General features: G+C 38.0%; 1 protein-coding gene across 3 annotated transcripts; it reads left to right on the forward strand.

The window, feature by feature from the left end:
* The first annotated feature begins 790 nt into the window (after window positions 1–790).
* Window positions 791–22716, forward strand: PRKAA1 (protein kinase AMP-activated catalytic subunit alpha 1). Of its 3 annotated transcripts, XM_054002638.1 has the most exons (10): window positions 791–1105; window positions 6649–6790; window positions 8507–8600; window positions 10283–10427; window positions 12065–12152; window positions 13036–13260; window positions 16506–16992; window positions 17374–17500; window positions 17714–17784; window positions 18897–19540. In XM_054002638.1, the coding sequence occupies exons 1-10, from the start codon at window positions 868–870 to the stop codon at window positions 18906–18908; spliced, it is 1629 nt and encodes a 542-aa protein (XP_053858613.1). In that variant the 5' UTR covers window positions 791–867; the 3' UTR covers window positions 18909–19540. The 3 variants fall into 3 exon arrangements, with proteins under 3 accessions (XP_053858613.1, XP_053858612.1, XP_053858614.1); XM_054002637.1 differs by lacking the exon at window positions 18897–19540 and having other exon boundaries at window positions 17714–17968; XM_054002639.1 differs by lacking the exons at window positions 791–1105; window positions 8507–8600; window positions 17714–17784; window positions 18897–19540 and adding an exon at window positions 19563–22716 and having other exon boundaries at window positions 6751–6790.
* Window positions 22717–23277: the final 561 nt, after the last annotated feature.

A 23277-nucleotide genomic window follows, 5' to 3' on the forward strand; every position in this document is an offset into this window, starting at 1 on the left:
AGACCAGGATTTTTGGTCTCCAACTGTTAAATTAATGACTATAACATAAGTAATATTGAAGGCTCTCTGAATTGGATTTAGGACCATTACTAGAATAAAATTGTCCAAACTTTCTTGCTGTCTGATGTATTTATCTATTTGCAAACACATTCAGGGGCTGTGTGTAGGGTAGGCAAGAGAAACCATTTCAGATTTAATCATTCACTTAGTCTGGAGTACTAGGGAAAGGAAGTGAAGGCATGGGAGTTGCCCATAACCTTCCTCTTCAATTGATGATCTCTCAGTTTGAAAATACCCATCCAGTAGTCACTTCTTCTCCAGGTTTATGTGTTTCTTTCAATGCGGAGTTGGAATGTGAATAAAAAAAATAATCCAGTTATAATCAGCAAAAAAAGAACTGTGGTCTTCAGTGTATAGAAAATACCCAATGCATGGAATGGAAGGCAAGTTAGTGGCAATGTTAAATGTGGCAATGTTAAATGAAAGGCAATGTTAGTGGCAAGTTAAATGCAATGTGAATGAGCGGTGAGAGTGGCTGGCAAGGCAAGCCAGAAGGCAGGATACATGGTCAAGGTAGTTAGAGTTAAGAGACTCCTAGTTGTCTTCATATTCCTATAACAGGGTCTGGATGTGTAAAGAGGAACTGAGAAGAACAAACGGATTTAATTTACAAGGTTATTGGAAATACAGACTTCGGAGGTCCGTTTAATGAGGGAGGCCTCGCTGCAAGGGTGCCACTCCTGACGAGCAGGCCCCTGCGCGCCTCCATCTCCCCGCTCTGCAGTCCAGCAGGGCCCGTTCCCCCCGGGCCGCCCGTGGGCCGGCCCGGCCTCCCCCGAGAGCCGCAGTGGTTGGTCCTGGGGCAGGATGGGAGGGCGCTCGGTGCGCCGTTCGCTTCCGGGTTCGGGCGCGGGCGGGCGCTCTGTGGTTGCTCCTCCCCGCCGGCGCTCTGGCGTGGCGCAGGCGGGCACTATGCGCAGGCTCGGCCCTTGCCTCAAGATGGCGGCGGTGGCGGATAAACAGAAGCACGAGCACGGGCGGGTGAAGATCGGGCACTACATCCTGGGGGACACGCTGGGCGTCGGCACCTTCGGGAAAGTCAAGGGTGAGCGGGGCCGCGGGGTGATCGGCGGCCTGTCAGCGTGGCCCCGGCGCCGGGAGCGCCGCTCGGAGCGGGGCTTGCACGGGCTGAGTTGCCGGGGTGGGACTTGCGGTCCCGCTGCGGGAAGCAGCGGCTGAGGCAGAAACAGCTTCCTCATCTGTGCTTGCGGAAATAACCGCTGGAAGCTAAATGCTGCCTCTGTGTGGAACAACACCGGGCATGTAACGAAAGTAGAGAGTCTAAATCCTCGGGCGTCATATATTGCATTTTGATACTCAAGTACGAACTCTCGATACCCTTGTGAGGAAGGCAAGATTTCTCTCTCAACAGAGAAATAAGTGTAAAAAGATGGGTCTGGGACTGTTGGATTATTTGGTAACACAGCTGATGTGCAGATACAGAAAACTTCATGTTTAATCCGCTTGACCAGTGGTTAACAAAGTTTTTTTTTTCAGCTCAGATTTAAAAAAAATTCCAGTGTAGGGCTATGGATGCCATACTGCTTATTTGGAGGCTAGTAGAAATAAGGTAGGATTTAAACTTCCCCGTAGTGCCATTCACTGCAGGACTAAGCATTAGTTTTCCTGCCATGTTGCTTGTGAGAACTTCAAATACTGGGGCAAGCAAATAAAAAACATCCTTGCTCAAATGAGTAGAGCTAGTGTCAGGCTGTTTTCTTCATAACGGTTGTGGTTCTTAATAGGTGCATAAAAACCCCAGCTTTTTCCCCTCATGTAGATAATCCATTGTATGTGCTCTGCACAAGCTCTTTTAACTATTGATGTGTTCTGAAAAAATATTAAGGTATAGTAAATAGGATGATAATTTGCTCTAGGAAAGCACTAAAAATATTTGGAAAGCACAGCCCTTCAAGTCTCTTTTTCAGGGGAAGCTTATAAAGAGACAGCCCCAGCCATTCGGGAGCAGTGACCCTCCCCTTCCCCTTCCCCCCCCCACCCCCCCGTCTGCCAGTTCCCATTCTTTCCTGTGGGAGCTTAGTACTTCCTTGAGTAGAGAGAAAAAGAAGTAATAGAGCAGACAAGCATTAGGTTCTCTTTCCTCATGGAAGGACTGCCTTCTTGAGGGGAGGGGTCAAAGCTGTGGGTTTTTTTGTGTTTTTTTACCCAACACACCGCAGAAGACTGATGTACCATCAGTGTTCTACTATGATCCTAAATCTAGGAGAGCACTGTTATGCTACTGCTTTTCTTGTCCCCATATGATGTACTGTGTTACTTTTGTCTTGCTTCAGCTGTGCTTAATAAAGAACATTTTATCTATGATGCACTGGTTTTCCTCTTGAGCATACATTTTCTTCATTTAATACCAGATCTGCAATTGTTTTTCCTGTTTTCATAATTTCCTTCTCTGGTGATATGGTTTCATCAATTGATACAAGGTGAAAAACATGTATTCACTTCTTAAAATTCAATTAGGATATACCTTGAGCTCACATGGTGTAGGGGGTCAGACATGGCTAAGAGAATGTTTTATTCTAACAGTGGTGGCAGCCTGAAAAAATTGAATTGGAAAATATGTGCTTTATTTGGTAATTGTGAAAGGTCTCTTGCTATCACTTTCTGATGAATTCATGCTGCTGATAGCTGTCACTGGTGTGATTCTGTCCAGTTTATAATTTTCACCTGTCTGTGCCACTCTGAATTAATTCTGAGTGACTTGGTTTACCTGATTGTGCCTCAGATGGAGAGTCGAAGAAATGGTTGTTCCTAGCCATCATCTAGGCAAAGCTAAAATGCCACTGAACTGAAAAGCCGATGTGGAAGAATACTGAATTTAAATAAATTGTATGAGACACATTCATGTTCTGACTTTGCTAGAATTCAGTGTAAAACTTTTTTAAGCACTGCTGATGTTTTCTCCTGAAACTAGATGCAAAATTATTTACAGATACTTTTTTTTTTTTAATTATCTTTCATAAAAGAAAGAGTACTTGGGCTTCCAGTGGTCCATACTGAGACTATGAGGTATATTACTTAAGGCTCTAAATATACAATAATTGTTCCAGCTCTCTGTATCTAGAGTATCAACACTTCTGTATAGACTGCAAACCAAGTGGTCTCGGTCAAAGCAACAATAAGAGACACTTATGAACAAATGAACACTGTAGATCCCTATGGTATCTAATGTTGTGCAGCAAGGTGGCTTGGAATAGCATGAACTATTGTTGTTTAGGGTTTTTTCCCATGTTAGTGAAAACATTTGTTTAGCTTATACTCCTAAAGACAGCTTCCCTCTGAGCTTTGGATTGGCTTTTTGGCCTGCTGAGAATTGTTTCATTAAGTACAACATACCCTTCAGATTTTTTTTTTCTCTAAAACTTAATGACTGATACCTGTATTTCATGAGTATGTTGTATTTCGTCTGCATGACCTCAAAATAAGTTTTTTCCAATTGAAGAACTGTTGAACAAGATAGAGACTTGTCCTGTACTTCTACAGTTAATAATAAGTCGCTGCTGCTTTGAGACTCTGTCGCTGTTATGAAAATCTTGATGCTATGCAAAGCCACAGTGAAGTTTGAAGGCAATTAGTATTATCAGAAAAAAATATAGGAATATACTAGGTCTTGTAAATGAATTACCTTTTTTTTTCTTTTTTTTTTTTCAGAGATTATTTTGAAGGACTGATAGCTAGTTGAGGATTAGGGTGCGTTCCCTTTTATAGGTAAAACTTCGATCAAGTGGTAATGCAAAGTAGATTTTAGGAAGGTAACACTGGCTGCTTATGTTTCTACACGATGTTATCATCTGGGGTGACGCTTTCACTTCTGTCCTAATGTTGATTTCAAAAGTGTCAGCAGTCTGTTACTAGCTGGCATCTGCTGTTTTACTGGTAACAGATACCTTGAACTGTATCCAGGAAAGGCTACTTGTATCTTAAAAAGCTAGATTTGTTATAATTTCAAATGGGATAAAAGTAAGCCCAACGTTTCTGAAAGAATAATAGAGATTGAATTTGAAATGTCTTAAGCAAGAGACTAGGCTTTTTGGGATCTTTATGCACCGGCACCGAACCACAGTATGTTTTCATTACAATAATTTATTCAGAACTGGTGGAGTTGAAGAAGCAGAAAATCTTGTTTTCTCCCAGTCAGTGAATAAAACTAAGGCATGAGGCTCACAGCCTTGAAGGCTATGACAGCTAGAATTGGTTTCAGTCAACTGCAAATGTTACTGTTTAATTACTTTGAAAGAAAAAAATGTTTTGAAAAACTCTTATGTGCTTTGCATATTGAACATAGATTGTAGCTAATAAATTACTTTTTAAATTTTTTTGAGTGCTAATGGAATTCCAGTCTAAGGTAGACTAACGAATCAGAAATATATCAAAGTGGCTTAAAAATGAGATTTTGTAGCCCAGTCCATATCAGAACTGCGTATTTATGTTCTAAACTGTAGACTTGGTCAAATATGTCTGTTATTTACTGTAATAAGCACTTTCTTAAATGTACTTTATACAGCAAAAGAAGATGCAGATTCACGTGTTTGACCAAAAGATTTTTGCTTGGTTTCTAAGAAGTTGTTTCTTACTAACAAAAACACATGTTACATTTTAACTTACTGATTACAGTTGTGCGCTTTTTTTTTTTTTTTTTTTTTTTTTTTTTATTTTTTTTTTTTCAAATACTCCTGGTGTATTTCTTTACCCATTATGCATGGGTAAAGACTTTACAATTAGAATAGTTGCTTTTCTCATTTTTATCGTTTTTTATGATGATTCTTTACTCCTGAAGGTTTGAACATAGGTGATATAATTTGTTTGTTTCCTTTAAACTTCTGTCACATTTGAAGAAAATAAAGGGAATGTGTTTGCTATGATTGTAGGTCTGGTTCAAAGCAAATAATTCTCATACATTTCTAGGCACTCACCTGCCACTACTTTGTAGTGTTTCTAGAACTTGCTATGGATTGAGCTTTGTCCTGCATTCCTCAGTAGTGCAAATACGCTTGCCCAGCACTTTGTTTACTGTGGCCATTGTTAGGTAATGGCCCCACTGAATGAGGGGATGTCTTTTCGTCTTTGTCAGAGCTCTTCTAGTTTTTCATGTACTAGACATTTCTCAGTGCAGCATTGTGATGGTTCTGGGTTTTGAGTAATCCACTGTTTAGTTCCCTACAGGAATTCAGACTACTTAATTTTATAGGTGACTGTCTTCTTGTAAGAATAAGTATGCAGATGCTTATTATTATTATTATCTTCTGCCTCTCTGCTAAGAACTTCTCACTTGCATTGGTTTTTAGCTTGATATAGAAGCAGAAGGCAACAGGAAGGTCTTTTGTGCTGGAATGAGATTTACAGATTGATGGGTGTTTGTTCTATCCAGATCATTTGTTGAACACAGGAAGATTTTTGTGGATCACTGTTGTTTAATCATAGCTTCCCATGGATCTATTTAAATAAAACTTGAAGCCCAGGGCTTATTTAAATTCTGGGTGAGGGTAGGCACCCAAATGATTGAGTATTGTGATCAGCACAGTTCTGTTACAAATGTCCATTCACGTGGACAAGGGTGAGCCATGTGTGTGTCTGGAGAATCTGACGTATCTTTGGAAGGTAGAAATCAGGGTGGCAAATGAATGGTATTATAATCACTGCATGTGGCAGCCATGCAGGTAGGGAAGCCTTCTAGTAAAAGAGATACTTAGATTCTCAGTGTTCCATCTGTGATCGTGTTTTGGGTTTAAGAAAAATATTCTGATGGACTTGTTGTGACTACTCCCAATAGCACTTGCAAAGTTAGGGACTTTAAGAGAGGTAACTTACTGTGAAATAGTTTACACTTTATAGTTCCTCTGCTTAAAGAACAGTGAAACCATCCTTAGTTCCTTTGCCATTTCTAGGAATGCATGTTTGCATTGTTTTTCCTTGTTTCTATTCTGTTTTTTGTGCATTTCTCATCACATTTGCCACTTATTTAACTAGAATACAGCTCTGGTGTTAACTGCACAGAATGTGGAGCTGTCAGACTGCTCCAAGGACAGATACATTTTTATAAGTAAACTGATCAGGTACTTACACTGGTAATTCAGAGCAATTGCTGAAGCAGGCTTCTTGAGGGAGCAATAGGAGTGATCCTTGCAGATGAAGTAGAAGAGGTACAGGAAAACGTGTTTGAGTAAGTTGCCAAATAGGCCAAAAGCTTGGAGTGACTTAGGGAGAGAAAATGCTCTCTCTAATTATCAAGGATGGCAGGGTTTGGGGATATGCTTCTTTTTTTTTTTTTTTTTTTTTTTTTTTTTTTTTTTTTTAACCAGTATTGCAAAAAATGTTATGCTGTATGCTGCAAGACTTCTGCTGGTTAGGTTTAAGGAATTTCTTACATGTATACATCTTCTAATAATAGAATTGTGGGAGAAATTGGAGTAGGGCTGAAGAAATTCCATACCATCTGTTTTTCAACCACCCCAAAGATAATGGGGATATGTGGAATGCTAGTGTCTTAACTTGGCTACATTCTAAAAGGAGAAATAATGTCTTAACTGAGCAATTGAAAACCTTGACTAAATACTTCCTTGTTTCTTGCAGTTGGAAAACATGAGTTAACTGGGCATAAAGTTGCCGTGAAGATCCTGAATCGACAGAAGATTCGCAGCCTTGATGTTGTAGGCAAAATCCGCAGGGAGATTCAGAACCTCAAACTCTTCAGGCATCCTCATATAATTAAGCTGTAAGTTTTGATCTGAAATACATTTAAAGGGCAATACTACAAACAGTATCTTGTCAGAAAAATAACCAGCTTCGAAGTATGCAGCTGTGCCCTCTGTAATATGTTTTCACAAAGCTCATCTTTACTGCAGGCTGAAGAGTTTCCATTAGATCTTTGATTAGATATTCTTTGGGCAGGTGTATGAAAGGTAATGTCATGACAGATATTTCTGGTAGCAGTCATCTCTCAGTTTAGTGGCTACTTAATTTTACTTTTTGTGTTTACGTTTGATCATTTTTTCCCTTGGAAAATGAGTTACTAAGAACAAGAGTGTAAAGGTCATTTCTATAGTAAGTTTATTGTATCTTCTCAAAGTATCTTCTCATTTTAATGATGTGCTGGTCAGTGATATATGTTTTTTCAGTGTAGGTGGTGCTCCGCAAGATTTTCTGAATTAAGGATGCAAAGTTTGATAAATATGACTGCTATTTCAGAAATCTTCAGTGTAGTTGTTACCCTTTGTCTAAATGTGGTATTTAAAATGTGCCTGATTACATCTCTTAGTTGACCAATAGTTCATCAGTGGATTTCAGAGTAAAACTATGTCCCAGAGTGGACCCCTCATGTCTCGTCTGTGGTAATAAATGATAAGTAAGGTTGATTTTCTTTGACTCTTAATTTCCTGTTAAAATAATCTGCACTTCCAGAGTGTGGATGACTTCCACTGTCTTAGTCATGATGTGGGTGGTTGTTTTATTGGTAGAATTTTGTCTAAAGACCCCACTGCCACTGGCAGATGCTACGTCTCTGCACTCCCTTTAATTCGGCAACAGCTGTTACACTGAAGCTAAATTACATTGTGTAAGGTCAACTTACCCACTTCATCAGAGGGCTAGTTTTTAGAAGACCTGATTTGCCAGCAAAATTGCTAGTGCTTTCAGTTAATCTATGAATGGGTCCAAAGGGCATACCTATAGCAGGAACAGAATAGAAAGTGTCAGTGCACCTAGTGACATACCAGGGTGAAAGAGGAATGTGTGCTTGTGGTGTTGCTAAACTGAAAACAGTTGAAAATTTTTTCTTTTGCACGTGGAATGCTGTAAACAATTTTTAGGTAAGGATATTAGAAAAAAACCAAAATCTCTGAAATTTTGATTTTGTCCTTAAACTTGTTATTTCAAAGCTTCAAAACTATGTTTTTAAAATTTAATTGAAGTAGAAAGGTAAAAATATAACAACCAGAGAGCAATACTCTTAAATATTAATATTCATCATTATTAAGAGGAATTTTTTCCTAGTCTCAAAGTACGTTTTTTCATTAATGGCAAATGAATTTTTTTTCATGTTAATGTTGAAAAGTGTGTATTTTTGCAACACTAGTAAAGTCCTTTTGAAGTCCTTTTCCAATGGATCAAGCTGTTGATGAGGCAGCATTGTCTTATACAGTCTTATAATCTTAAACAGTTTTAAAGAAATCACTTGTTCCTCTGAAAGAGCAAGGACTGATATTCCTGATAGGGATTACAAATTTTCTGCTAGTCTTTGCAATGGTGGCATCACACGGTGAAAGGAGAGTAAAAAGCTTCTGAAAAGTATTGTCATTCCAGAGGCTGTAGATTGATTGATAACTATTTTAAAGTATATTTTTTATCTGATTATTTGTATGACTTCAGTTTCAACTAAGCGTAACTAGTGTTTTACTGACTGTGTAGACTAATAGATACCTTCTTTTATCAGGTACCAGGTCATCAGTACACCCACTGACATTTTCATGGTGATGGAATATGTTTCAGGAGGAGAACTGTTTGATTATATCTGTAAAAATGGAAGGGTAAGAAGTAGTCCAGCTCTGCAGATCAGTGACTTGCATTCTGTTATTGCATTTGCAACGTTCCTGTGTCACTCTACACTGAGGGGACAGTCTTTTGGGTATCTTTTTGGGTATCTTTGTCAGACTGATACAATAAAAAGTTTTCTCAAAAGAATATTATTATTAGTGTAGCACAGGATATATGATTAGAGTGGCACAGATTTCTATGAGCAGAATGAATATACTATAATTTATAAGTAGTGTAGTACAGAATTTTTACACAACCTAACTTGGGATGTCTATTCACCTAGAGCCTCTGTAGGTTTGGTCAAATCTTAGTACATATTTTGCTGTATCCATATAACAGTCACAGTCTAGCCTTGGAAGTCATAGGGATGAACACAAGTCACTCAGTCCTCAGAGGAAGCAGAGGATGCTGGAGGTGTGTGTGGCCATTGAGAAGTCCTGGGTTTCATTCCCATTTAGGACTTGTAACTGATGTTAAAGACACTGCTCTGGCAGCTGTTGCAGTTCCATATACCATGACAGAGTCATCCATCACTCTGTGCCTGAGAACTAAACGCTGGTAAGGCAGCAGATAATGAGCCTGGCACCCTGGAATCTTGAGGGTGGTAGGGAGGGGAAGAAGAAAACTGGTTTGTTTATTTGTTTCACAGGACCTCCAGGGCCTGATAAAGGGGCAGAGAGCATGAACACATGACTTGCGTGGCAACAGAATGGCTGCTTGCCTCACTAAGTACTGTTAATTAAGCTAACCACATTATCATGGGCTGGGAGCAAGGGATACTGGTTACACCTTGTTAAATGTGGCTGTGTTTTCTTGTATTCAGTTTCAATTTTTCTGCTATCAATTAAAATATATTTTATGACTGTGGGGTTTTTTCTTTTGAAAATACAAATGGTTATATGTTAGCACATTCCACATCTTTGTGTGTGACTTTGTCATGGCATTCTTCCTTTCTACTAATCTGTTAATTTACAGTGGCTGAGAATAAACCAGATGAATATGTACCTGGTTGGAGTAGCTGAAAACTGCTTCTTTAGTATATCCCACTATTAGAAAGCTACCACTGTCCCATTATTACTGTCTTCTACTATTAGAACAGCTTTTGTGAAAGATCTGAAATTCCTTTTTACAAACTAGATGCATAGGATACTTCAGTTGCTAGGACAAAGTGATGTGGATTATGGGTCTTTGTAGGAAATGCCCACCTAAGTCTGCTGTTTGTGACTAGCTGCTGATAGCATAAATAGCGTCTGAAAATTATAGTTTCTGTGCTGCATTTCAGCAGCTTTTGCCAGCTTAAATCTTGCGCTGTGCTTAAACATCAAACTGATAATTCCAGTTATACAAAGCTAAATGCTTGAGTGCTAATGTTTCTAGTAAGTGAGTAGCTAACATGTGCCAAACCCAATTTCAGAAGTGTCGTTAAGAACTTTCAGTGACTTTCTGAGTAAGTGGGTATGTTTTGTTTGAGTCACTTTAGAGCTGTGGTACAAACAAAATGATGTAAGATATGAAGCTGCTTGCTACAAGTTCTGATAATCTGCTATATAAAGTATCAAATGATAAGTAGAATTGATAAGTTTAGGTCATGGGAAAGTTTCCTCTGGCTGGTAAAAATAAAAAACAAGTTAACTTCCACTGTCTCTTAATTATTTAAAATCTTTGTCTGTTTTAGCTTGATGAGAAGGAAAGTAGACGTCTGTTTCAGCAAATCCTTTCTGGTGTAGATTACTGTCACAGGCACATGGTAGTACATAGAGATCTGAAGCCTGAAAATGTGCTTCTTGATGCACACATGAATGCCAAGATAGCTGACTTTGGTAAGTATTGCTTTATATTTCTATCTGATTGCATTTCTGGTGTTACATCCTGTTAATAACAATAGGAAATATTAAGCAAAGTATGTATACTTTAATATCCTGGTGGTGGGATACAACAGAAAAACATGAAGAAAATAGATATAAAGCAAAAATAATGTTCTTGCATATTTATTGAACTTATATTCCTCTCAAGCTTTCTTGCTTTCTCTTGAGGTATTTTCTGCAACTGGCTGAAATTGTGAACTGATTAGTTTGGTTTCGCTTAACAACATTTTCTCTAAAATGCTAAGTAGACTTAGTTTCTGACCTTTCTTCTTCAAAACTCATTCCTTTTCTGTTTCACCATCTGTAAAATGTAGATGCTTAGGTCTCCTGGAAGAACAGTGCAGGGGCAATTCATCATCTTTAAGAAGCTACAGTGCTACAGAAAAATACACTAGTCTTCCTGATTTGTTTATGCTAGCTGTTCATGTCACAGCTGCAGAGAAGCCTTGAAGCTAGGTCTTGGAACCATCTGAGTCAGGAAACCTCACCACATAAGCATAGTAAGGTATCCATACTGCTGTGTCATGACAGATCTCTTGTAGACATAGTGGATAATAACTGCTTATGTAAGTCTCCAGTGAAAGGTGTTAGGTAATGCTGAGTATTTGAAGTATGTTTTAAAAGTATGGTGTTCAACTGTGTGGGCCCTGGGAATCATATTGGTTTCTCATGTGAAGAAAATTTTTGGGTGAAATGGCTCACATGGTAAAGAAATGAAGTACAGTGACTTAAAAAATTTCCCGTAACTTAGTGTCAGCAAAACTGTAGCACTCATTTATTCATGAGCTTAATAAAAGCTTTTTTTTGTATGTTAGAATATTAAAGCTAGCCAAGCTGTACTCTTTCCTCTCCACATTGCCTGCTGAGGCATAAAAGGGCATAATTCCTTCTTGGAGACTGAGTTCTTTGGCTTATGGTAGTCTTGATCATGCAGCCTCACTGAGGAAACTAGAAGAAATTTTCTGCAGCTGTTAGACTAAGTGCTGGTGAATGCAGGTGGCCTGGTTCTAAAGCACAGTTCTGTTGCTTACAGAGTATCTGAAAAGCAAACTACTAACCTACAGTCATGCAGGAAACAGATGCATAGTGTAGGGTTGTAAATTGTAGTAAAGTCATGTTTACTCCTCAGTTCCCTTCTTCTGTGTAATCTCTAACAGAATTTTAGGGAATTCTGTGGTAGCATTTCCCACTTTGGCATTTTAGAAGCAAATGAGAATTTTAGTACTTTCTTGTTAATGATCAAAATCCTATCTTGCTATACTGCTTCCTCTCCCTTAGAGCAACTTTGTTCTCTGTCATGCCTGTGTCATCCAAATTTAACTGTTCTAGTCTAGGAATGAATATGTTCTCAAATATCTCTAGGCTGTGGGCAGTAATATATTGATATTACTCATATTTCTGGTAAAATATATGGAGGATTATGTGACATGCTCATATAAAAATTCCATAATTCCAAATAATACTATTTCTTAACTGGAATAAATTTATTAATTTTCTAATTTGAATCACTAGTGGTTTGTTCTAGGTGGTATATGCAGTGTGAAATAATTTTGCTCCCTTAATTTTTAGTAGTTACTCTTATGCACTTTCAGGTCTATCAAATATGATGTCAGATGGAGAATTTTTAAGAACAAGCTGTGGTTCCCCTAACTATGCTGCACCAGAAGTAATTTCTGGAAGGTAGTTTCTTTTATATTGGATACATGTATGCATGTACTTCAGTCATGTTGCTGCTTGATTTTAAAGGGTACAAAACTAATTCAGTTGACAAGCTTGATGCTGAGAAACTGAGGGCTGTTAGTGGTATTGATGATTTTTAAAATGTTTAAAGCTTCTATGAGCTAGCTTTGAATAGTTCCTGTAAGGTAGAGGTGATGTCTAATGCCCTAAATGCATTGTGTATATTATGCCTGAATTGCTTTAAAAATCTCATGTACAGCTCAGATCTTTGAAGCTGAGGTTCAGAGTTACAGGCAGAGTCTGCTGTGAAGTTGAGTAGTAGTGAAATACCTGCTGCAGAGTAGATACTAATTTTGGAGGTAACTTCCCTTTTTGTAAGCCGTTATTGTCCAATCTGCTTTCAGCTACCTACCCTAATATTGCCTTCTGTTGATTAGAGGCCAGATGTCTGTTTTACTCTGGCAGGGGCACAGAATATGTGACACGTTCTGTGATATGGACTTGTCTTAAACTTTTCAGCCACAATTTGGGGGATAACAGACTTTGCACAGATTCCTCTAAAACTTTGATAACAATATATATAATGTGGGCTTTCTTAGTAGTAGATGCATGTTTCTTTCAGTTTGCCATTGTGTGAAATTGCACTGTGGATTATTGTTACACATTAGAGAGGAAAAACTGTACTTGTGCCCTACTATATATTAGAAAGGGAAGAGTACTGAAGTTCAAGGGAGGCACAGAATAGAACTGAAATGATATAGTGCTTGCAAAATCAGTTGTCCCGAGTTCACATGCTTTTGATTACTGTGAGACAATGGAAAAATGACAGAAAACACATTTAAATGTATTAAACATAAATCACTAATAATTATTTTTTTCACAGGTTATATGCAGGTCCAGAAGTAGATATTTGGAGCAGTGGGGTTATTCTCTATGCTTTGTTATGCGGAACACTTCCATTTGATGATGATCATGTGCCAACCCTTTTTAAGAAGATATGTGATGGTATCTTTTATACCCCTCAGTACCTGAATCCATCTGTAATTAGTCTTTTGAAGCACATGCTGCAAGTGGATCCAATGAAAAGAGCAACAATCAGAGACATTAGGTAAAACACTTGCTGATGTCTGATCCAGATCCTGGAATTACAATAGCACAAATATGCAGAACAAAGAAGTTAGTCATACAGCTTGTCTATGTTTTCTAGACTAAGATGAAAAAATCAGCTTCTGATGGCTTGGTTTTAGCTCTGATAGTGCTGATCTGCAGTAGACAATGAAGTATGTATTGGAGACCATAGTAAAACAAATTATTTATTTTATATATGGAAATTCTGAGACACTTTAGGTTTAAGACTGACATAGCAAAGCTGTTTACTTGCATAATGGTTTGCAAAGATTACACTATATTGACTTCTCTGGGGGAAGAAAATTATCTTTGCTGTTAGGAACCAGTGCTCTACTGTAAATGTCTCTTTAATCTGATAACTACTGCTTTTATTCATATTTCTTCAGGCTCTGAAAAGTTATTTGTTAAGACTGAATATTCCACATGTAAGGCACCAATTTCCAGTTTCAATGCACTGGCATGAATTTATATATGAATGGTAATTACTTCACCAAGTACTGATAAGTGTAAAGTTTGTAGGTAGAGAGAGTCATCATGGGCTCCAGATTCCAAGAGACGATTCTGGAGAAGTTGATTGTGCTGACAAACATGCACTGGATCAAAAAAAAAAAGATAGATGAGACAAATGTACTTTATGCAGCAGCTTAATTTTCTTTGCAAGAAGCTCTAAGAATGTTGCTATACTACCATAGTGAAAATGCTGCTCCTTTTAGGGTTGGGAGTTAGGAAATCAGCATTGTTTGTTTTCTCAGTGTAACAAAAAATGTGGCACACTTATCCCTTACTACTTTATTACAATGGGAAGTACTTCCTTGCAGAGATGAAAGCGCTGTGAGAACTAAGCACTGTAAAACTTGACTGGTTGGGAACTTAACTTACCTCAGTTGTGTTAAATAGTGTGTGGAAAAGAAGTGGTGTGAAACAGATGTTGAAAAATGTTGATTACAGAACATATATGGAATTTGAATACAAAACAGCTCTGTCCTATTATCCGTATGACATGTCACCTCACAGTTTAAGGGACAAACTGAGTTGAATACCTTAATTCTTCTAGGGGTTGTATTATGTGCATGCAAGGGGAAAGGCTTGGTGCCATGAATAGTAACAATATTCATCTGGGTTCAGTCATCCCAGCTATGGCTGAGCCTTTGTTGTGGTATGGGAACACATTTTTCTGCTTCCAAATTAATTTTTCTGATTAAACTATATTTTGCTCAGCACATTTGTGCTGAGGCACAGTGTTCTCAGGATCACACGGAGTAGAGCTTACTGCACTGTGCTCATTTGGGCTGGAAGAGAGTTGAATTTTTTCACAGTAACTGTGTTTTGAATTTGGACTGAAAATAGTCTTGCTGACAGGTGGATGTTGTAGTTACTGCTGAGCAGGGCTTGCACAGAGCCAAAGTCTTTTCTGCTTATTACATTGTCCCAACAGAGCAGGCTGGAGGTGCACAAGCAATTGAGAGGGGACACTGCTGGAGCAGCTGACCCCAGCTGACCACAGGCATATTCCATACCATATGGGGTCATACTCTGCAGTAAAAATAAGAGGAAGGCTGATCTGCTGGTCATCAAAAATTTTGTGATGAGTGATGAGCAATTGTTTTTATCTGCATTACTTGTCTTTCTTGTGTTTCCTTGTCACCCCTCTTGTGTTTTTTGATTTTTTTTTTTTTTGCTTAGAATTAAAAATAAAAATGCTAATAATTAAACTGTTTTTGTCTCAATCCTCAAGTTTTTTGCACTTCTACTCTTCTGATTCTGCCCCTTATCTCACTGGAGAGGACCAAGCAAGTGGCTGTGTTGTGCTTAGTTGCTGGCTGGGGTAGCAGTCCTGTTTGATATCCAGTGTGGGGCTTGAAGGTGTTGAGATAAAAACAGATTTGAACAGAGCATATTAGGTAAAATAATTATAAATTCTGTCTGTATACTGATTGTTTGTCAGAATATTGATTTTTCTGTTCTCAATATTGATTTATCTGATCTCTTCCATGTTCCATTTTTTGCTGTACATGTTGAAGATTTGGTTTTTTTTTTTTTGCAATTTGCTGTGCTATGTACTGCTTAGTGACTTTTTTTTGGTTGGGTGGTTTTTTGTTTTTTGGAGGGTTTTTTTGGGGGTTTTTTTTTTGTTGTTTTTGGTGTTTTTTTGGTTTTTTGTTTGTTTGTTTGTTGAGGGTTTTTTTAATTAGAACATTGGCCTTGAGCTTAATCTGGTATTTCGGCTCTGTACTGAAGCTGTGACTGTCCTTTGAGTACCATCTCAGGGAGACAATTAACAATTATATATCTTTGTTTTACATTATATATCTTATTTTTTTTCCTGTGGAGCAAATACAGAATGGCACCTTCACTATATTCTTCTGTGATGTTTTCTCCATCATTGCCATAACTTCAGTATCTTGAATATCCTTGGGCAGTCAAAATATTTCTACTGGTACTTCTTATGAGCATAGTTTAGGCTTTTTGGAAGATTAACAACCTGTTTTGGAACATCTCCCAGGCCTCACAGTAGTGTGGTTATGGGTGGTAAGGCATATGGGAGAAAATGTGCAGGTAGGACATGAGAGAAATTGCATTTCATCATGAAGTGATAGAATGTTTGAAAGAAAGGTGCTGTTGCAAGGAGGCCTGGCTTATAACACCGTGTTGGGACCTGGCCTGCTCCCATTGAACACTTCTCAATACTAATCAGCACTCTCAAGGAGAAGAGGGGATTTCTGGGTCTGAAAACATATCAACTGACACTTTGGCTAAGACAAAAACCCAGCTTTCAACGATATCATTTGCTCCTATAATTAAAAATAAACAACTAAAGAAAAAATAATCTCGATTGGTCGGGAATGAAGAAGCGTCTAGGAGGGAACAGGAGGGGCAATCAGAAGGATCAGCCCTTTCTGCAGCAAAACAGTCACAAGAAAAGGAGGAGGAAGGTACTGAAATTATAAATGAGAAAGTGACCACCTGATTCCTATACCTAGGCAATTTATGAGATAGCAAAAATATTTTTTTCAGTTTCCTGCAAAATGTCTAGTAAAATCTTGTTCAGACAGTGATTACTTTATGTACTGTTTTACTGTCTGTGCTACAAGGGGTTTTGGACTGGCAACCATTATTCTTTCTTCCAGCAGAGACTAAAATTCATTTTATATTTTAAAGGAATTTCCTGTTAAAAATGTTTTCTTTACTTACATATACTCAGAATTTTTTTATTTTTAAATCTAGGGAACATGAATGGTTTAAGCAGGATCTTCCAAAATACTTGTTTCCTGAAGATCCATCTTATAGCTCTACAATGATTGACGATGAAGCCTTAAAAGAAGTGTGTGAGAAGTTCGAATGTACTGAAGAGGAAGTGCTAAGTTGTCTATACAGCCGAAATCATCAGGACCCTCTAGCTGTTGCTTATCACCTTATTATAGATAACAGAAGAATAATGAACGAGGCCAAAGACTTCTACTTGGCCACAAGTCCACCAGATTCTTTCCTGGATGATCACCACCTGTCTCGCCCTCACCCTGAACGAGTGCCATTTTTAGTAGCTGAAGCACCACGTCCTCGCCACACCCTTGATGAGCTGAATCCACAGAAGTCAAAACACCAAGGTGTAAGACGGGCTAAATGGCACTTGGGAATACGGAGTCAGAGTCGACCAAATGATATCATGGCTGAAGTTTGTAGAGCAATTAAACAACTGGATTATGAATGGAAGGTAACAAAATAGAGGACCTTTACCGTAAACAACAATGCATTTTGGTTTGAGCTGTGTAGTTACATAGCCCAGACATCTGAAATTGTTTTCATATTCTGGCATTAATCTCATGTGCCTGTCCTGTCTGTGTTTGCTGTGCCAGAAGGGTTTTGGGGGGAGAATGTACATGCTGACAGGGAAAAAAAAGTCATGCTAAAGTTTTCTCTTGGGGCTGTCGGAATGTATTTCTCTTGGCTAAAAAAAACCCCAACAACCCTCAAATCCAACACGTAATGAAATCTGAAATCACTTGATATATACTAGTGAGTTGAAAGAACAAAAACACTATGCAGTGATTTTCAAGCAGTTCTGGTTAACTGACTCAAATCTCTTTCATACTAGGTTGTAAATCCGTATTATCTGCGTGTTCGGAGGAAGAATCCAGTAACAAGTGCATATTCCAAAATGAGTCTCCAGTTGTATCAGGTGGACAGCAGAACATACTTACTGGACTTCCGTAGTATTGATGGTATGTGAAGAGTTACTTAAGTTAAATGAGTTGTAGGGGAAATCATTCTACTTGCAAACATGTCTTTATTTACTTATTTAGAAGTGAAGTGTTGCCCTTTTTTTATTTTAAACAAATCTAACCTGTGTTAGTGTTTCCTTATTCCTTCCTGAAGTAGTGTTCCTGTGATACATGCTTTGCTGCTGCATCCCATTTGTTTTTTTGCTATATCAGCTCCTGAGGAGATCCATTTTTTTGTCTGCATCAGAATACCAGTAGTGCAGAAGGGGACAGGATTGTTGGAGGTGAGATTGGGACCAACTTAAGCTGCCTTTGGAGCCTCACCCCAAATTTAAACATTAATTTAGATCTGAAGTAAGCATGTGAACAGTGTTTTCTAGTGAAGATAAGCATGACATCTAGGCATTTAAATTTGACTTGGACTGTACCTTGCTATACCGGGTCTGACTGAGATGGAGTTTTCTTCCTTGCAGCCTACATGGTGCTGTTTTGGATCTGTGACTAAAAAGGTATTGATAACACACTGCTGCTGAGTGTTGCTCAGCAGCACTGGCATAGTATCCAGCCTTTCTTTTTCTACACTGTTGTGTTGGGAGGGGAGCAACAGCTCTGCAGAGCTGAGCCATATTGAACAAAGGGACATTCAATGATATATTATGTTATGCCTAGCCAAGAAAGGGCTTTTGGGGAAGGTAACCTTGAGACTGGTTGGGCATCAGACTTCTTTGGAGATAGTGAGTGGTTGTCTTTGCATCACTTTCCCCGCCCCACACTTTACTTAAAACTGTTTATTTCTACCCATGAGTTTTTTCACTTTTGCCATTCCAATTTTCTTCCCCTTTGAGATATCAGCTGCAAGGCAAAGTTAACGCACCAGTTCTACTAGTGGCTAAAATTTGAGGTAGAAATTTTGTGCTTGCAGGAACTAAAATCTTGAAAGCACATAGTTTAACCTGTACAAAAATATATTTTATGGAGTAACATTAACACAGTATACAAAGCCTGGTTAGATGAAGTGAGCATAGGAGCTAATAGAGGCTGAACACTTGTTTGTGGGCATAGTAGACTAAAGGAAAATTACCTACAGCCACTGGTGTATATGACATACCTAGGAAAACATTGAGTGGAAAAAACAAATTATTTTTTTTTGGACTGCTTAGAGCCATGCAGCTGTGGGAGGGCAGCCTGCTACAGTCCTGGTTTCTACTTTTGAGGAAATACAACCCAAGGGCACAGATTTGTTGTATCTCTTCCAATAGCTAAACTTACTTGACATTCCTTCTCTCTGCCATGGTTAATGGTTCTTTGTTCCTCTTAAAAATTTGTAAATTTAAGTAGCTTTGTGTAAACAAGAGAGATTGCTTTTTCACCGACTTCTCCTGAAATAATTTTTCAGGAGCCAGCTTAGAGCCAAGTTAATGTTCAGTATTTAAAATAAGAATAGAGATGCTTCAGCAGAACACTACTATTGAGATGAAACCATTTTTTCTTCATACTGAAGGTAAAGATAAGTTGCTGCAGCCTAAATATACATTCTATGGTAACAAACTTACAAAAGAGAAGAATAAATGAATGCAGATGCTAACAAGTATAATGTTGTCATGAATTATCATAAAATACAAATAATAACAATATATAAATACAGAAAAGAGAACAAAAATAGAATAAAAATAAAGTAGACTATAGAAAAAACATCTACAAACTGCTATTGAACTTAATCTTATGATGCTGACCTGTTTTTGTTTTGAGTAACCTAAATTGAACAAGTGGCTGCTGAAATCAGTTCATAAAAAATACAATTAGTATTAGTCTGAACTAGATGTAAATCGTTCTGATGTACAGCTCAGAGCACATAAAGAATTAGCATAAGAACATTTGCTGTTGTGCTACTATGTATGCAAGCTTTTATTTTGTATCAAATACTGTTTGCAAAAGCTGTTCATTTATTAATCAAGACTTTAAAAGACAAGATTTTGAAGTGTGAGAAGGGGAAGATATTTGCTCTTCCTAGAACTGATTGATACTGCTACCAAATTTTCCTCTTCTCTTCCCTTGTTCCCAGATGAAATTGCTGAAGTGAAGTCTGGGACTGCAACTCCACAGAGATCAGGTTCTGTGAGCAACTATAAATCTTGTCCAAAAGATTCAGATGCTGATGCTCAAGGAAAATCTGCGGATACATCCCTTACCTCATCAGTGAACTCTTCACTTGACTCTTCCACAGCTGACGTAACTCCAAGACCAGGGAGTCATACCATTGAGTTTTTTGAGATGTGTGCAAATCTTATTAAAATACTTGCACAGTAATTTTGAAGATGGGCTTATTTCTTTTAGAGCAATAAGCATGCCTAAATCATAGTCAGATGCTTCCAGTTATAATCAAGTGAAATTAACTAAGACGCTGAAAAAGCTAGCCACAGAATGCAACTTGCATGGGGATTAAAATTATTATGGGCAGTTAACATGTATTATTTTGAAGCTGGAGTGAATTCTGATTGCCTGCTGTCCAATAGCACGACACAGGTACAGGAAATAACATGCCCTTTGGGTAATGTTTGTAAAATTTTACCTTGAGTGCAAAATAGGCTGCCTATAACATTTAAACTAGATGGACCTCCTTGTTTTTTTTATCTAGTTATATATATATCTGATGCACTGTAAGTGATACACGTACTAGTTCAGTGATTTCAGTATGACTTGTTGGTCACCCTCTGCAGTTGTGACTCAGAACTATCAGCATCTCCTAACAGATGTTAATGTGTTAAAACTGCTATGTTTCTTCCCCCTTATTTGACAAAAAATAATAAAGAATGCTATGATGTCTTACAATGTACTACTTTTAACAAAAGTGTTATTAAAGGCATGCACATCTGGCCAGTTGGAAATGTGTAGATGGTCTGTAATGAATTGAGGGTGAAAATTCTGGGGACAGTAAGTAGAATGATTGAGTCCATAACAGTGGCAGGAGACTTAATGCTGAGAAGACGTGGCTAAACCAAAATGTTGCTTTGCAGAGAAACTCTGAGGAAGCTCCTCCTTGTCTGTGCATGTTATCTTGGTGTGGTAGCAGCACAGCAGCTCCCCACTGCTACTGCAGGCTGATAATCCTTTTCCTTAGAAACATGTCCCTGTAGGTAAGAGCAGAGCCTGAGGGCTGTTTCATGCTATTCCAGAATCTGAAATTTACAGGTTTTTAATATATATGTTCATACTTTGATACAGTTGGTTATCATGTTAACTTATGATATACTACATAGTATTCAGTATGAACTGAAAACCACATACACAGGTTTCTAATTTTTCCTAGGCAACCTTTATAGGAAACTTAGCTATTTAATGTAACTGAATTAAACAGTCTACTTTTCAGTTGAGCATTGAAAACTGATCATGACAACTTGAGTGCTAGAGTTTTTAATAGTAGATTTCAATTCCCCATTATAAAAGTCCTTCTGCGTTTATGGTTTTTGCAGCATTTCAGGAAAAAAACTGAACTTTGTATGTTAAAATCACAGGTAGTACTTGCATAAAAATCTTTAGTCTCTTTAAATTGGATATAATTAGCCATTGTTCCATTTTCATCTGGCACATAGTAGACATAAACAGTCATAAAATACTTAGTTTTGCATTCAAGACTTAATGCTTGCTTCAAAATAATATTCTTAACCTGCATAGTTTCAAAGGTTGCTCCCCTAGGAAGAGGCTGGAACTCCAGGCATTACTACGAACAGTGAAACCTGGGCTCTTCACATGGATGGAAATTCTTACCAATGGCTGAGATTTTATCCATAGGAAGCTGCTAGCTACAGATATAGGAACAGTTTAAATCCTGGCCAGCTGGGTGCAGTTCAGAAATTCACATGCACAGAATCTGAAGAAACAAGGCTATTTTTAAGCCCCTGAACTGCTGTAACTGTGTTTTGGACTGGGATTGTGAGGTCTGTCTAATAGGTGTGGTACAAGTTTACAACTTCATTTTTTTTATGCTCATGTGTCACAAATGGTCCCTGTAAGCACATTGGCTGTATCACTGTACCTTAAAGTGGAAGATTTTCCAAAGTGGCAGTTAGTCTCAGAAGTTGAACTCCAAAACTTTAAGATGCCAATGTGAGGGACCAGTTGCAAATCCTAGAAAGAAGTCCTGTCTTTAGTCTTGTAAGAATTGGTACTGATGTACTGAATAAATCAATGTGTTCATTTTTGTTACCCTGTATTTTGGAATTACTAAGTATTGCACTTGTATAAACACTACAAACGCACAGGTTTTTAAATTGTAGCAATTCCTCATCTGGGAATTGGTTTGGGATCACTTGCATATATTAAACTATTTATAAATGCTGTCTGGTCCTTGCAATGCTGACAACACATTCAAGGTGTAAAGATGCAAAATAGTTCTTAATTTTATATACCTTTTCAGCCCTCTTGTGCTTTAAGACAACCCTAGTTTGTCCTTAGTTTTGGTATCAGAAAATTAAAGCAAGTTTCTGGCAGAAGTGTACAATATATGTAGTTGTAAATAAAAGTACATTTTTATAGTAGATCAATTTTGATGGCCAAAGGTTTTCTGATTGAATTGAGATTTTTATAGGGAAGGGGAGGGGTAGAAAGGGGCACTAACAACCAAGTTGAACCGAGTTGCCTGTTGTGTGGCTTTCCTATGCTTTCTACATCTTGCTGTTGAAATTGCTTTCTTCACATGTTCCTACTGATCTTGCAGACCTTTAGGATTGCACTAGAAGCTGCCAATAGGCTGTGAAATGAAACTTCACTAAGAGAGCTGCCAGAGTTGTAAGGTAGCTTATGCAGATATACACAAACTCATAAAGTGTGTTACTCTATTCCCAAGCTTACTCTTGTTGGAGTACAATGAGTTACCTTGTCTTTGTATTGTAATTTTTTCTGTAACATGGATGAAGCTGGGCTGTCCATGTGCAATATAAATCACTAGGTAATGGATAAAAATTCATCTTGGTGGTGCAATATGAAGAAAAAAATCCTTTCATGTTTGTCTTGATATGAGTGTTTAATACAAACTTTGAGCTAAATTTTATTTTACCAGTTGATTACCATTGTAAGATACGAAGTCCTGTTCTTTAACAAAGATGTGCCTATTTCCTGTTAATTTCCTTTGACAAAGCTGAATGGCAAAAATGCTTGTTTCTAACTGTATAACTTTTTAAACTTTCAAAACTAAAAACTAAGTAAACATGAAACACTGAGCCATCTTGTTTGAAACTGTACTTGCTGATTTCTAGTATTATATGTAAGTGGACAAGAACTGTTACACTCATTTTAAAAACAGCAGCTGTTACAGTTATAGAAAAAGCAGCAACATGACAAAAATTACAGCAGATTTCCCAGCTGGACAGGCTGGTGCACCAGCTATACTCGCCTGATCCGACTGACCCTTTCCCCCTCAATCTTGTAAACTTTTGCTGCAGAAAAGGAATTTGAGACGGAACAAACCCTGATCACGATGCAAAAGATGTGGTCAGGGTTTGTTCAGTCTCAGATTCCTCTGAGATACATCAAAGATGCATCTCCTCTTGCATCTTCACTCAGCCTTTCCTGTGCACCATGGATGGGACTTTTCTCTCCATATTGGTCCCTGTAAGTAGGGGCCAGTTTTAAACAATGCTGCCCTGCAGTTTTAAACCCTGTCTTCTCTTTTTGTTGAGTTTCTTTGTTTTTTTCTTATTATTTTTTTGTATTTTTGGGAGGGAGAAGAGTTGAGATTTTTTTGTTTGGTTTGGGTTTTTGTGTTGGGTTTTTTTTATGGT

Source organism: Vidua macroura, chromosome Z (genome assembly GCF_024509145.1).
Source record: "Vidua macroura isolate BioBank_ID:100142 chromosome Z, ASM2450914v1, whole genome shotgun sequence".
Taxonomy (NCBI): domain Eukaryota; kingdom Metazoa; phylum Chordata; class Aves; order Passeriformes; family Viduidae; genus Vidua; species Vidua macroura.

Bases quoted from the DNA above. Each gene is read 5' to 3' on its own strand.
- PRKAA1 (XM_054002637.1), top strand. From the start codon at position 868: ATGGGAGGGCGCTCGGTGCGCCGTTCGCTTCCGGGTTCGGGCGCGGGC. The intron at 8,601-10,282 runs GTAAGAAGTAGT...TGTCTGTTTTAG, and splicing joins ATATCTGTAAAAATGGAAGG to CTTGATGAGAAGGAAAGTAG. The intron at 12,153-13,035 runs GTAGTTTCTTTT...TTTTTTTCACAG, and splicing joins CCAGAAGTAATTTCTGGAAG to GTTATATGCAGGTCCAGAAG.